Source organism: Mastacembelus armatus, chromosome 9, assembly GCF_900324485.2.
Source record: "Mastacembelus armatus chromosome 9, fMasArm1.2, whole genome shotgun sequence".
Taxonomy (NCBI): Eukaryota; Metazoa; Chordata; class Actinopteri; order Synbranchiformes; family Mastacembelidae; genus Mastacembelus; species Mastacembelus armatus.
Window position 1 is genome coordinate 15,818,804 of NC_046641.1, and position 14,330 is coordinate 15,833,133.

The 14,330-nt window shown below is 39.8% G+C and overlaps 1 protein-coding gene across 1 annotated transcript; it reads left to right on the forward strand.

Moving 5' to 3' along the window:
- Positions 1–1,143: 1,143 nt before the first annotated feature.
- On the forward strand, positions 1,144–9,065 carry c7a (complement component 7a). Its single transcript, XM_026322291.1, has 18 exons — positions 1,144–1,269; positions 1,447–1,508; positions 1,639–1,717; positions 1,918–2,059; positions 3,417–3,561; positions 3,676–3,814; positions 4,707–4,850; positions 4,963–5,206; positions 5,605–5,718; positions 5,838–6,004; positions 6,125–6,353; positions 6,670–6,841; positions 6,994–7,081; positions 7,578–7,710; positions 7,788–7,976; positions 8,175–8,274; positions 8,406–8,590; positions 8,699–9,065. Exons 1-18 carry the CDS (start codon positions 1,264–1,266, stop codon positions 8,881–8,883), a joined length of 2,523 nt encoding a protein of 840 aa, XP_026178076.1. The 5' UTR covers positions 1,144–1,263; the 3' UTR covers positions 8,884–9,065.
- Positions 9,066–14,330: the final 5,265 nt, after the last annotated feature.

A 14,330-nucleotide genomic window follows, 5' to 3' on the forward strand; every position in this document is an offset into this window, starting at 1 on the left:
TACCTTGAAAATGACTTTCAGGGCGGCTAATTTTTTAATTGAATGAAGAGGTGAGATTGTGGCACAAAGAGCTTCTGCTCTTCACAACCAGAAAAGGTTTCATTTCAATTTTCCAAAACCTCTGAACAGCTGTAGTAACAGTAACCTTTTCTGTTTTTGCAAACTCATTTTTCACAGAGTTGCACATGAATTTGACATCCTAAATTTGTAGACAGGAAAAAATTGTCTCTTACTAATTTGTAGCAATGACAGGCACCAGGACAGCTAATATCCTGAAAACCATTTCATCTGACACTCACAAAAAACCTGTTATATTCCCCTTTGAGCTGCCAGTGTGTGATGGATACGCACAGTATAGCCCCCTGTCTGCCTGTGACAGATATCTCCACTGAGATGTGGATTTCACATACAAAGATTGGCATCCTTAATAAATAGCAGAGAATCTCATGAAGATCTGCAAGAAATCTCGTCCTACAGATTCTGCCTCATTCTCTATGTCTCATTTAAAAAATATAATTTCAACAACAATTTCTTTCAGTTTTGCTCAAAAACATGCTGACTACAGTGTATATGTAGGAATTTAAAAGTCTTAAAACACATTTCAGCCCTGAAGAGGAAATGATTCTCATATCTCTATTGCCCTCCGGTGTTTGCTAGACTACATCACATCTTAGTACATTTTTTCATTTTGTGTCAGTGTCAAAGTTTTCAGACACACTTTCACCAGCAGCAAATCTGTCTCTAACATGTTAAAATGGCAATAGTCATTTAGACAAAACAAATATGTGTCATTGAAAGTGAAAGTAAAGTACACGTGGCAGTCGGCCAGCATGCACAAGCAGGACCCTAGAACTGAAGCAGCCTAGTGGACTCCAGTCATTATTAATTTGTTATGATTTTCCTACTATGACATGTCAAAATTTCCTCCAAGGCACACCTAAATGAAACACAGCACTTATTTGTGATTCATTTCAACTACACCTTTTCTGATAATTGTCTTCTAAGATCAATATAAAAAAAGGTAGGCAGAAGAAAAACAGCAGAGAGGAATTGTTACTTTCACTTTTAGGATGATTCTTTGGATGAGCTTCTGGCAAAAAATATTTTCTCTTGTCCAAACAAAGACACATGCACACAGGCACGCACACACACACACACACACTTGTTTTTCCTGTTGAAACCTGATGAGATCAGTGGGATGTCCTTCTAAGAGTTTAACAAGAATAAACAAAACAAGACTCAGTTTTCTGCATTCCACTCACCATGAAGGCAAGTACACCATTTTTTACAGCTAGTAATGCATTTTTTTGAACATTTAATCTGCATTCCTTTATTATTGAGATCTGATTTTGTGTGTTTTGTATGTCAGCATGTATGTTTATATTGCAGTCATTTCTTTTCTTTGACTTTTCTTCTTTTTCTCTCCTTTTATCTTCATGTTTTCAGAACATGACACAAATCTTTTTAGCAGTCTTGCCATGGCTGCTGTTCCTGTTCACCCCCAAAGGGTAAATCTGATTTTGCCTCACTGCAACACTGAAAGCATAACATGCACACAAAATCCAATGGTTATTTTGTTACATGGACTTTATTTCATTCCATTTAATGGATTATTTGATTTTAAATTTAATTTTCAAGGTTTTGTTACCAGAGAGTTCATTGCCAGTGGGGGCCTTTTGATGACTGGTCAGAGTGTGACAGCTGCACCAAACTACAGGTTAATAGGATTTGATCAAAACATTTTAGTTGGCTTGATTCACACCCAAAAATAGTTCGAAAGGCAGCAAATTCTAGTATTGAGAAGTATGCTTTGTTCAGGTCATCGTCGATTATAAGTAGATAAAAAGTAGATGTAACATTGAATAAAAAAACTAATGAGGATAATGGACTTGTTAATTGTGATGTTTTTAAATCCAGACACGACACCGAGCCATGGCTGTCTATGCTCAGTTTGGCGGGAACGCCTGCGATGGAGCGCAAACTGAGACCAGGTCCTGTGCAACCACAAAAGGCTGCCCTCTAGAGGAGGGATGTGGAGACAGGTTTCGCTGTCTGTCAGGTGAGAAATAAACTCTGCTCATTCCCTGGTGGTGTTCCTTGTTTGTAGATTTACAGGTTAGATCATTTTCTTCCCAATTTCACATGATCCCTGATCTGTTTTTCAAAAGTCTAATTATCTCAATCCATAATAATAAAAATAATAATAATAATAATAATAATAATAATAGTAAAATGACTTTTATGTGCCAGACAAAGAAGAGCATTGTGCTTTGTGTAACGTCATCTTTGTATCTTTTTTAAGCAAGCAGTTTTGAGTGCAGATCTCACAATCAGCTGTCAAATCAAGTGTGTAATTAAAAACTAGAATGTGTGTTTCCTGAAGAAGATGCTGTGTGTTTGCTGCTGCTGCCACTGTTGCTGGGGGAATTAAGCAAATTAATCCTACAGGAGTAAAAACCTATTTCTATTCATAAGCATATGGGAGTAAAAAGTTCAAACATTTAGACTTTTTTACTGTCCACATGGTGGCGCCACTGATAACATGTTACACTGGCAAGCAGTTTCTCACAGACCAAAAAAAAAGAAGAAAAAAAAAAAGATGTTTTAGCCTAATTCTCATTACTGAGATTTTAGTAATTTTTTTCTTGCAGTTTTAATATATTAGCACAATAGTTACCATCTTTGTTGTGTACATTTGCAGGTGTTGTCACACAGCAGCTTTCTTCAGGAAATACCTGTACATGAGTGCTTCTGCTGCTGCTTGTTCATGGACTTCTGCATTGCGCTTCATAAGTTGTGACCATGCCATGAACTTCAATAAATAATCAATAATGGTTTAAAGTGAAATATTTCCTGCTACAAACGAATATAGAGAATTTTGCAAAATGGCTGTCACTATTGAAATGAGGGCTTCTGAACATGTGACATTTCACGCATTATTATTTCATGGCCAAGGGTATTTTGTAGTTTTAGTGAAAGTACTGTCATTTGATAATTGATAGACTATTTTTGGTAGCTTTAAAATCACAATCACACTAGCAAGAAGTCCATTTTGGGTCATAAAATATATGTTTCCATTGCAAATCATCTTTGTTTGAGAGTCACAATGTTTTGAAGATTTTTCGACTCACAAGCAAAACATGTGACTCTAAAAGGAAAAGCCTGCTGAATTACAAGCTTGGTTTTTGATTGACAATTGTATTGTATATATGCTTGTTTAAAACTGAATTCTCCTTTTGTAAGCCACAACTCAGATGGGCATAAACGAAGCGAAATATCTGCATAATCTTAGCCACGATTAAAAAGTCAGCATCACTTAATTGACCTTGATCTGCTCAGCATTGACAAATACAAAGAATACCCCCATGTAGTCATAAAGAATTAAATGAACAATATGTCTGTCTTTTGATTTTCAGGGAAGTGTATTAGCCAGTCCCTGGTGTGTAACGGAGATCAGGACTGTGAGGAAGATGGACACGATGAACGTTCCTGTGGCGACTTAAAACATACTGTATGCCAAAACTCAGTTCTCCCACCTAACATTGAACTCCTAGGGCTTGGGTAGGTGAAAGATCTTCACATAGTTCTATGCAGCTACCTTTTTTTGTACCTACAGGCATACACACAAACAGGTGCCACATGCTTATCAGTGGAATACTTTTATTGCTTCTGCAGGTTTGACATTGTGTCAGAAAAGTGGAGAGCGAGTGTCATCAACACAAAGAGCTTTGGGGGCCAGTGTCGCATCATGTACAGCGGTGCCCACAATGCTCCTTACCGGCTGCCCCTTAGTACCATCAAGTACAGTTTTATGGTCAGTCACTGGAAACACTTATCCCGCATTGATCACATCAGCTTGCAACCTTATCTTTTTTTATTGTTGCTTCCTACCATTTTCAACACATTAACACCACCGAATATTGACATGCATTAGTGCAGGCTACAGACTGATCTTGGTTTGTTGACCCAACCATCCAAAATGACCCAATTTACTCCCGATAACATGTGATCTGTGTCTGGAAAATTATATCTGGTATTAATCATTCACATGACCTCAATACAGCCTGCATTCAATTTATTCCAATCATAATATGCAAATCATTCAAACAGGGTAACAAGACCTGCCAACAAAAACTATATGCCCATATTATCCCTGCTGTTGTGTAATTAGTGATGTAATGCAGTATCTTTTTCAATTGAAGACAGTTTTCAAGTAACTTGCTCCAAACTGCACATATTCTCACCTTATATACATGTGTTTTTTTTTTTTTTTATTCAGATACGAGTGGTCCAATATGACTGGTCTCAGAAAAATACAACTGGTCCACTTAAACGTCTGGTCCATTTAAATATGACTGGACTGAAAAATACGACTGATCCAATTAAATATGTCTGGTCCAATTCAATATGACTGGTCCAATTAAATACAACTAGTCCAATTCAATATGACTGGACTGAAAAATACGACTGGAAAAATGAAACACAAATGGTCTCAGAAAAATACGTCTGGTCCAATTAAATATAACTGGTCCAATTAAATACAAAAGGGCTCTGAAAAATGCAAGTGATCTAATAATTGCTGATTTAAAGACACAACATCTCACTGCAGTGCATTTTAAAGCATGTTTTAATGTGTTGCTTTAAAGCTACTTTGCTCTATCAGAAGTTTTATATTTCTGAATTTTGTGAACTTTCTTTGTGCTCAGGTTAAAGTTCAGAATGACTTCAAGGATGAGATGTACACCAGTGAATGGCACTATGCAAAAGACATTGTACAGAGAGCGACAGCAACTGGGACAACAAGAGGATATTCCAACTATGACTTTCGAAAGACAACTGACAAGACTCAGGTTTGTAGGAACCTGAAATTTTGTTACTGTATAATAGCAAGCTCCAGTTTCAAGGCATCTTATTTTGAAATAATAATAATAATAATAAACATGTTTTTTTTTCTCTTTACAGACACACAAGCTTTTGGTTTTAAAGAATGATATAGAAGTAGCTCAGTTCCAAAGCAGCTCTCCTCAGTACCTCCCAGTATCTGAGGAGTTGTGGAAGGCACTGGCCAAACTCCCATCTGTTTATGACTACTCTGCTTACAGGAAGGTTTTGGAAAAGTTTGGAACACACTACCTGTCTGAAGGAAGCCTTGGGGGCGCCTTAAATATCATCAGCTTGATTGATGAAGAAACTGTAAAAGAACTGGGTGAGGACTCAAAAATCATTAATAGTCTAATGACAGACTCAAATCAGCCACTAAAGGATTTGTGTTGTTGCTTCAGGACCTTCATGAGACACTGTAATATTACTGATCAGACAGTAGTAGTAGTAGTAGTAGTAGTATTCAATCTTTCCATTTCTTAGTTTTTCTAAGGTTGCTGGCCATGTGTTGCCTTGTAATCTAAAAAATAACATTCATCTAAACTGCTTCTCACTGACACCAAATTAGCTAAATAAAAGGAGAATATCTGAAGGGGAAATGTTTCCCAACAAGCTAAACTGTTTGTTTATGTTCAGTAAGTCAGTGTAACTTCATATTGCTGTAGACCTGCTGTAAACAAGGTGCTGTGAGTTTCTAACATTTCTTTTCCCTTTGTTTTTCAGAGAGTAGCAGTTTTCGCTATGATGAATGTGAAAAGACTAAACGTTGGGTTCTTTTTTTTCCCATCACCTCTGAGACTTGCAGACGTGGTCATCATGAACAGTCATCAGCAACAAGTATAATTTGATTTTACCCCTAATAAAACATACTAAAGAATATAAAATGACTTTTATATCAAATGTATACATTTTTGAGTTGTTGGTTTTGATCATCATTGGGAACCTTCTGTAAACAGAACATGCCCACAGCAATCTGGTGAAAAATGTGGATGTGCAGGGAGGAGGCATTCAACATATTGCAGCACTGAAAACCATGCAGCTTCATGATACTGGCAAGAACTGGCAAATGTACTCAGACTGGGCTGACTCTATTACATCATTTCCAAAGGTGACAAAACAAAAGGTAAGGGAAACTAAAATGATTTATGCTGTGTAGTTTTAATGTTGGACTTCCTATATATGCATTTTTGGGTGTCACCTTTTAAAGAATACAATAAAACATAGTATGATTTTTTTTTGGCAGCTGCGGCCACTGTCAGAGCTGGTGAAGGAGGTCCAGTGTGCCGGAGTGAAGAAACTCTACCTTCGGAAAGCCATAGAGCAGTATCTTTCTGAGACCGACCCCTGCCACTGCCAACCCTGCAGCAACAATGGTCTGGCTGTTATGGATGGATATGAATGCAAATGTATCTGTAAGCCTGGCACATCAGGACCAGCCTGTGAGCAGGGAACTGATGCAGAGGTTCAGCATGGTGGGTGCTACATTTCTAATATGTTCTTTATTACTGCAGTCAGATTGGTCTTGGTTAAGGTGGTTTGATTTGTTTGAAACTATAATTTAATATTTTGAGAAGCATGCTTATTTGTTTTTATATGGACATGTATGATTATTTTACCCTTTGAATATGTAAATGACATGATAAATTGTCTCAATGAAATCCGTTTAAGTCACTCGACAGGGTGGTGAATGTATGTTCTAATAGTTGCATATAATGTTTTGCTTTTGCAGTTTAATAATTTCACATGGACTGATACAGTTCTTACTCTCATTTACTTCTATAAATAAAGGTGTGATCCATGGAAGATGGTCTTGTTGGTCTGCCTGGTCATCATGCTCTAGGGGTCGAAGGTCACGGAGTCGTTCCTGCTCTAATCCTGCTCCTTGGAATGGGGGACAGTCCTGTACTGGGGAACCCACAGAGTCTTCTGACTGTGAAGACGAAGAGCTGCAGTACTTAAAGTGAGAGCGGATTGATGTTTTATTTTGCAGCATACTTTTTGTAACATGCACTACTGGCCACTGCATTGAATTTTCAGTGAAATTAAGTTTCTCAATGATTTTTATTAATATGCTGATATGCAACATCTTATTTTTAAACAATTTTTCTACAGAACCATGGAGCCTCAGTGCTTTGACCTAACTCTCCCAGCAAGTCAGAAATGTGGAACTCCACCTACTCTAATCAATGGCTACATCCAGGTAAAGATGCAGTTAAACAATTTTTAAATTGTGGAACAAATTATTTCAGACATTTAATATTTTTATAGTCACGCTAAATGAAACTTTCCAGTGTTGGGACATTATTACCCGGAAGACCACAGTGCTGTCTTCATGCAACCTACTTTGTCTTTACATTAATCAGTTTAATTGACCAAAGAACACACATTCAGATTTTAATGATGTAATTTGTTAAACCCAGTAACCTACTCTCTATGACACTTTTGATCTGTGGGAGTTATTTTTGTGCATGTCTGCCATCGATGAGCAATTTATTAACGCTCAGAACTTTTACAATTCTATGTTGTATAATGATATGTTGTATAACAGTAACTCTAAAAAGGAGCCATGAAATTAAATATTTATAATGAATTCAGTAAAAAAAAAAAAAAAAAGAACCTTATTTCATTCCTTTTCAAATGTTTTTTTAAAGGGCAGAACAGAAACATTGATCTTATTTATCACCATTGCTCTACAGGAACCTAAAGACGTTTACCTTGTGGGTAGCAAGGTTGAGTACACCTGCATTGAAGGTTACTTTCTCGTTGGTCACAACACCCTAGAATGCACTGCTGATCAAACCTGGTCTGCAACACCTGGAGTGTGCACAGGTGAATACCTATAATCACAGTTTAGAATTTACAATCACAGTAAATATGATTTTGTTAACATCCAGCTTTTCTCCCAGTCTCAAGGTGCAAGATTGAGAACTTGGCTGATGGTGTCATAACTTCACCTTTAAAGCAGGCTTATGACATAGGGGACTCAGTTACCTTGTCCTGTCCAGAGGGTAGACAGCTACTAGGAGAGACGACGATAATATGTGACCCAAGTCTGAATTTTTCACCAAACCCAGCAGATATTAGATGCAGCCCAGGTAAATTTCACTTTAAGGTTCATATAAATAGTCGGATGTACTGTGTGGGACTGTTATGTAACAAGATGTTACTCTAATTGTACTCTACTTGTCTTTTGTTTTCATGCTTTACTGTTCCAAAGACTATTTTAATTATTGCATGCAGTTTGTCATTTAGCAGTTAGCAATTTGGAAATGTGATTTCTATGTATCCCACAGTCAGTAAGCCACAGAAGCCCACCCCTCCCTCTGTGCAATGTAAACTGTGGGAGAAGTCTTCCAGAGGGACATGTGTTTGCAAAATGCCTTTTGAGTGCAGGTATGTAAACTGTAACCCTACTGTCTTCAATTTGGTGTGACTTTTTGTGTTTTTGACAGATTTGATTGGTTCTCTTGTTCTTGCTCTTACTGTGCTTCATTATTATAAGTATTTTTTTTTTTTATGGCCAGTTCATCTCTAGAGCTGTGTGCCACTTCACCTGCTGGAAGGAAATCAGTCGTTCTGAATGTGTGCAAAATGCATGCACTGCAGTGTATGGGGAAGAAACATGTGATAGTAGAAGACAGTAACTGCGTGTGGCCGCAGCGCAACACAACAGGTTGCACCACCTGTCACATGTGGGAGACCTGTGATGGTAGGGACCCTTATTGTTAAAATCACTGGATGCAAACAGTCCAAGATAATGCTCAGTATTAACAGTTTGCAGTCGTTCATCTTATTTATCTCCGTGCCTTTCTTACAGATCAAACTAACATGTGTCGCTGTAAGGACTCAGCAGATTGCTTGACTCCAGGAATGAATGTGTGTGTCCGTATTGGGGAGAATGTGACTGCAGCCACACAGACCATGAGTGAGTGTGAAGCAGGATTACAAAGATGTAAAGGAGAAAAGGTTTCAGTTGTCAGCATCCTGCCCTGCACTTCCTGAGAAATCAGGAGGGCTGACCTTGTATCTTGTCATGGTCATTCTATGATATAATAATCCCCTCATATATTCATATATTCAAATATTCCTTTAGTAGTGCCACTGCCGCCTTTTTATACATAAACATACATAATGTTGCTTGTAACTGTATTAAAACCATGAATAAACAACACCAGTCATGTTTACTTTCCTTTCATTATTACACTTTTTTACCAACTGGATGCAAATAATGCATATTGATTCCCAGTAAATCCTGTAACTATCACAGAAAAATTTGCATCTAAAACACAGCATACTTTAAATTGTGTTTCTCATTTCTATCCAGCAGGATGCTGCAAAGCACACTTCTTCTCTTCCTTTCGGCTGCTCCCTTCAGGGGTCGCCACAGCGAATCATCTGCCTCCATTTAACCCTATCCTCTGTATCCTCCTCACCCACACCAACTATCCTCATGTCCTCCTTCACTACATCCAGAAACCTCCTCTTTGGTCTTCCTCTAGGCCTCCTTCCTGGCAACTCTAACCTCAACATCCTTTTACCAATGTATTCACTGTCCCTCCTCTGAACATGTCCAAACCATCTCAATCTGGCTTCCCTGGCTTTTTCTCCAAAACATCTAACATGAGCTGTCCCTCTGATGTCCTCATTCCTGATCCTATCCATCCTCGTCACTCCCAGAGAGAACCTCAACATCTTCAGCTCTGCTACCTCCAGCTCTGCCTCCTGTCTTTTTCTCAGTGCCACTGTCTCTAAACCAGACAACATTGCTGGTCTCACCACTGTCTTGTCCACCTTTCCTTTCATTCTTGCTGACACTCTTTTGTCACACATCACACCTGACACTTTCCTCCACCCGTTCCAACCTGCTTGCACACGTCTCTTCACTTCTTTTCCACACTCTTCGTTGCTCTGGACTGTTGACCCTAGGTATTTAAAATCCTCCACCTTCTTCACCTCTACTCCCTGTAACCTCACCGTTCTACTTGAGTCCCTCTCATTTACACACATGTACTCTGTTTTACTGCAGCTAACCTTCATTCCTCTCCTTTCCAGAGCAAACCTCCACCTCTCTAGATTTTCCTCCACCTGCTCCCTGCTCTCACTCCAGATGACAATGTCATCTGCAAACATCACGGTCCACAGAGATTCCTGTCTAACCTCATCTGTCATCCTGTCCATCACCACAGCAAACAAGAAGGGGCTCAAAGCCGATCCTTGGTGCAGTCCCACCTCCACCTTGAACTCCTCTGTCACCCCTACAGCACACCTCACCCGTCTTACACCTCTCATACATGTCCTGCACCACTCGAACATACTTCTCTGCCACTCCAGACTTCCTCATACAAAACCACAGCTCCTCTCCCAGCACCCTGTCATAGGCTTTTTCCAAATCTACAAAGACACAATGCAGCTCCTTCTGGCCTTCTCTGTACTTCTCCATCAGCATTCTCAAAGCAAATATTGTATCTGTGGTTCTCTTTCTTGGCATGAACCCATAATACTGCTGCTCACAAATGCTCACTTCTGACCTCAGCCTAGCCTCCACTACTCTTTCCCATAACTTCATTGTGTGACTCATCAGCTTTATTCCTCTGTAGTTTCCACAACTCTGCACGTCTCCCTTGTTCTTAAAGGTGGGCACCAGTACACTTCTCCTCCATTCCTCAGGCATCCTCTCACTTTCCAAGATCTTGTTAAGTAGCCCAGTCAAAAACTCTACTGCCACCTTTCCTAAACCCTTTCATACCTCCACAGGTATGTTGTCAGGACCAACTGCTTCTTCATCCTCTTCAACACCTTCCTCACTTCATCCTTACTGATCTTTGCTACTTCCTGCTCCACAACAGTCACCTCTTCTACTTTGTGCTCTCTGACATTTTCCTCATTCATCAACTCTTCAAAGTATTCCTTCCATCTTTCCATCACACTTGTGGTACCTGTCAACACATTTCCATCCCTGTCCTTGATCACCCTAACCTGCTGCACATCCTTCCCATCTCTGTCTCTCTGCCTGCCAACCTGTACAAATCCACCTCTCCCTCCTTAGTGTCCAACCTGTCATACAAATCCTCATATGCCCTTTGTTTGGCCTTTGCCACCTCTACCTTCACTTTACGCTGCATCTCCCTGTACTCCTATCTGTTCTCTTCTGTCCTCTCAGTGTCCCACTTCTTCTTAGCTAACCTTTTCCTCTTAACACACTCCTGAACTTCCTCATTCTACCACCAAGTCTCCTTATCTGCTTTCCTCTTTCCAGATGACACACTAAGTGCCCTCCTACCTGTCTCCCTGATCACTTTAGCTGTAGCTGTCCAGTCATCTGGAAGAACCTCCTGACCTCCCAGAGCCTGTTTCAGCTCCTCCCTGAAAGCTACACAACACTCTTCCTTTTTCAACTTCCACCACTTGGTCCTCTGCTCTGCCCTTGTCCTCTTCATCTTCCTCACCACCAGAGTCATCCTACACACCACCATCCTATGCTGTCTGGCCACATTCTCCCCAGCCACTACTTTGCAGTCACTGATCTCTTTCAGGTTGAAACATCTGCACAAGATGTAATCAACTTGTGTGCTCCTGCCTCCACTCTTATATGTCACCCTATGCTCCTCCCTTTTCTGGAAAAGTGTGTTCACTACAGCCATTTCCATCCTTTTTGTGAAGTCTACCACCATCTGTCCTTCTGCATTCCTGTCCTGCATACCAAACTCACCCATCACTTCCTCGTCACCTCTGTTTCCCTCACCAACATGTCCGTTGAAGTCTGCCCCAATCATCACTCTCTCACCACTAGGGATACCCTGAATCACCTCATCCATCCCCCTCCAGAATTTCTCCTTCTCTTCTAACTCACATCCTACCTGTGGGGCATAACCACTGACAACATTCAACATCACACCTTCAACTTCCAACTTCAGACTCATCACCCTATCTGACACTCTCTTCACCTCCAGAACATTCCTGGCAAAATGCTCCTTCAGCATAACTCCTACTCCATTCCTCTTTCCATCCACACCATGATAAAACAGCTTGAACCCTGCTCCTAATCTATAGGCCTTGCTACCTTTCCACCTGGTCTCCTGAACACACAAGATATCCACCTTTCTTCTCTCCATCATATCAGCCAACTCTCTAGTTTTCCCTGACAAAGTCCCTACATTCAAAGTCCCTAGTGTAAGTCCTACACTCCTGCCCTTCCTCTTCTCTCTTTGCCTACGTACACACCTTCCTCCTCTCCTTCTTCGACCAACAGTAGTCCAATTTCCACTGGCACCCTGTAAGTCAACAGCACCAGTGGCGGTCGTTGTTAACCTGGGCTGCGACCGATCCGGTATGGAAGTCATATTTGTGATTCGCATGTTTGATTTGGCTTAGATTTTACGTCGGACGCCTTTCCTGACACAACCCTGTATTTACCTGGACTTGGGACCGGCACATGAAGACACTGGATTGTGCCCCCCTGTGGTTGCATTGATGTTGCAAAGCACACTAATTTCTCAAAATGTTATGTACTTTCTGAATTACATGCATATGCCAAAGTAGGGCTGGTTGTTAAAAAAATTGTTTTGTAAATGTCTCTCGAGGCAGTGTTTGAAAATCTGTGTTCTGGACTGAATTGGGCTATTTCAAAACATGTCCTCTGCTTACTAAAGCAGACAGCACTCAGCCTGCCAAGCACACCCCTGCTGACAGTCTATTCCTGCTTCTGGCTCACGGCCCTCTCATAGTGTAAGTGCATGTGCGTGTCTGAACCTGCCAGTGAAACAGTGTGAACACACCAGCTACTTAATGTCTCCCCTTCACACCAAAATGCTTATTGTTGGCAGATGTGCATCCCTCAGTTACAGAATGTTGTACACAAAAGCTGGTGAGTGAGAGACGGTGCTGGAAATGCTTAAGAGCTATCACGTGCTCCTTAACTCCTGAAGGGGTGATACACACAAACTGACACACAGAAGATATCTGCCTGAAAGAAGAATATTCAGGCATATACAGGCGGCTTCTCACTGCCCATGGGCTTTAAACCTCATTAATTCCAAGGAGCTTAAAATAAATGTACAGATGGGTGACAAAATAGAAAGGAGAAAGAACATTAGTAATTAGTAAGCCCAGCAACTGCTGCAAAACATTTTCATTTTCACCAATAAAGATTTTCCAAGTCTCTTGAACTTTATTAGAGAGGTGAACAACATTTTTTCAAAAGATATTTCTTCATTTGGTGTTTTCATGATGCCAACCTCAGTTCAGTAAAACTGAGATCTGGAGACAAAAAGGAAAAACCATTCAATGAACTTGTGTGCTTATGGAAGCATCTGAAATTGACACTCATTCATTCGGGTTTCAGATTCATTTGTTTAATTTAAGCATTTTTAGTGCAATAAAAGCTTCAATTTAAGAGTGAATCTACAGACTACCTCTATTGTGTTAAAAAGAATCAGACATTTATATATATATGTATATATATATATATATTTGTATTATAAACACATTGCAATAGTCTCCCACATATAAAACTATATTCTCATTTTCTATTGTGCTTCTAGTTTTAAGGATTGGAGTGGATTTCAGTGTATCCCTGCATGCACTGTGCAATCACCAATCTGCCCACATTTACACTCAATTTAAATGAGTGTTTTACAGGCTATTTAAATTACCTAATATCCACATATATATTATATTAATGAAAATATAGAGGCGGGGAGGATCTATGAAAGAAACCCAGTCAGCCACTGATCACTACATGTAGTGGAAACTTAAAATGCACTTTATTCCAGCAGCAACAGTAGTCAACCAGCTGGATCCTGTCTGAGGTCTGGGGTTTAAAATCTTTCCCTGTTTTTTTTCACTCTATATGTCCAACCCTCTGTAAAGATAAACAAAAGCTGCTTGATTATTAAGCGTTTCTCTCCTCCTTCTGTATCTCCATCTATCTTTGTCCCTGTGTAACCCTCCTTGACAAACAGCCTTAAGCATGGCACAAGTACACTCTGGCAAACCAAAAAAAACAAACCTGCATAAATGTTGGGGTGTTTGTTTCCTGAAGGTAAATTATTACATATTACTGATCTCCTAATTTGCAATCAGTCACATTGTCTGATCATAGTAAGGGCAATCAGTCTATTACATTAATTCAGTTTGACTGCTTCCCAACACAATCTTTTTGATTGTTTGTCTCCACCTGGTGGTCATTTTAGGCACTTATATGTAAGAAAATCGCAGCCACATTAGTTTCAATAACAAAAGTTTTATTAACAATGTAAAATGACCTATTTCAGCTTTGACTACTGTACCTTCATCGTGCCCTAAACACTGATTACTATCATTAATAAGCAAGACCCATGCCCACTCTCTGTCTGCACTGACTGCCTCACACAGAGGGAGACCCACCCCCCTCTCTCCAACCAACAGATTCTTTGCTAATTAACTTTGAAAATAATTCAGAGAGCATTGTG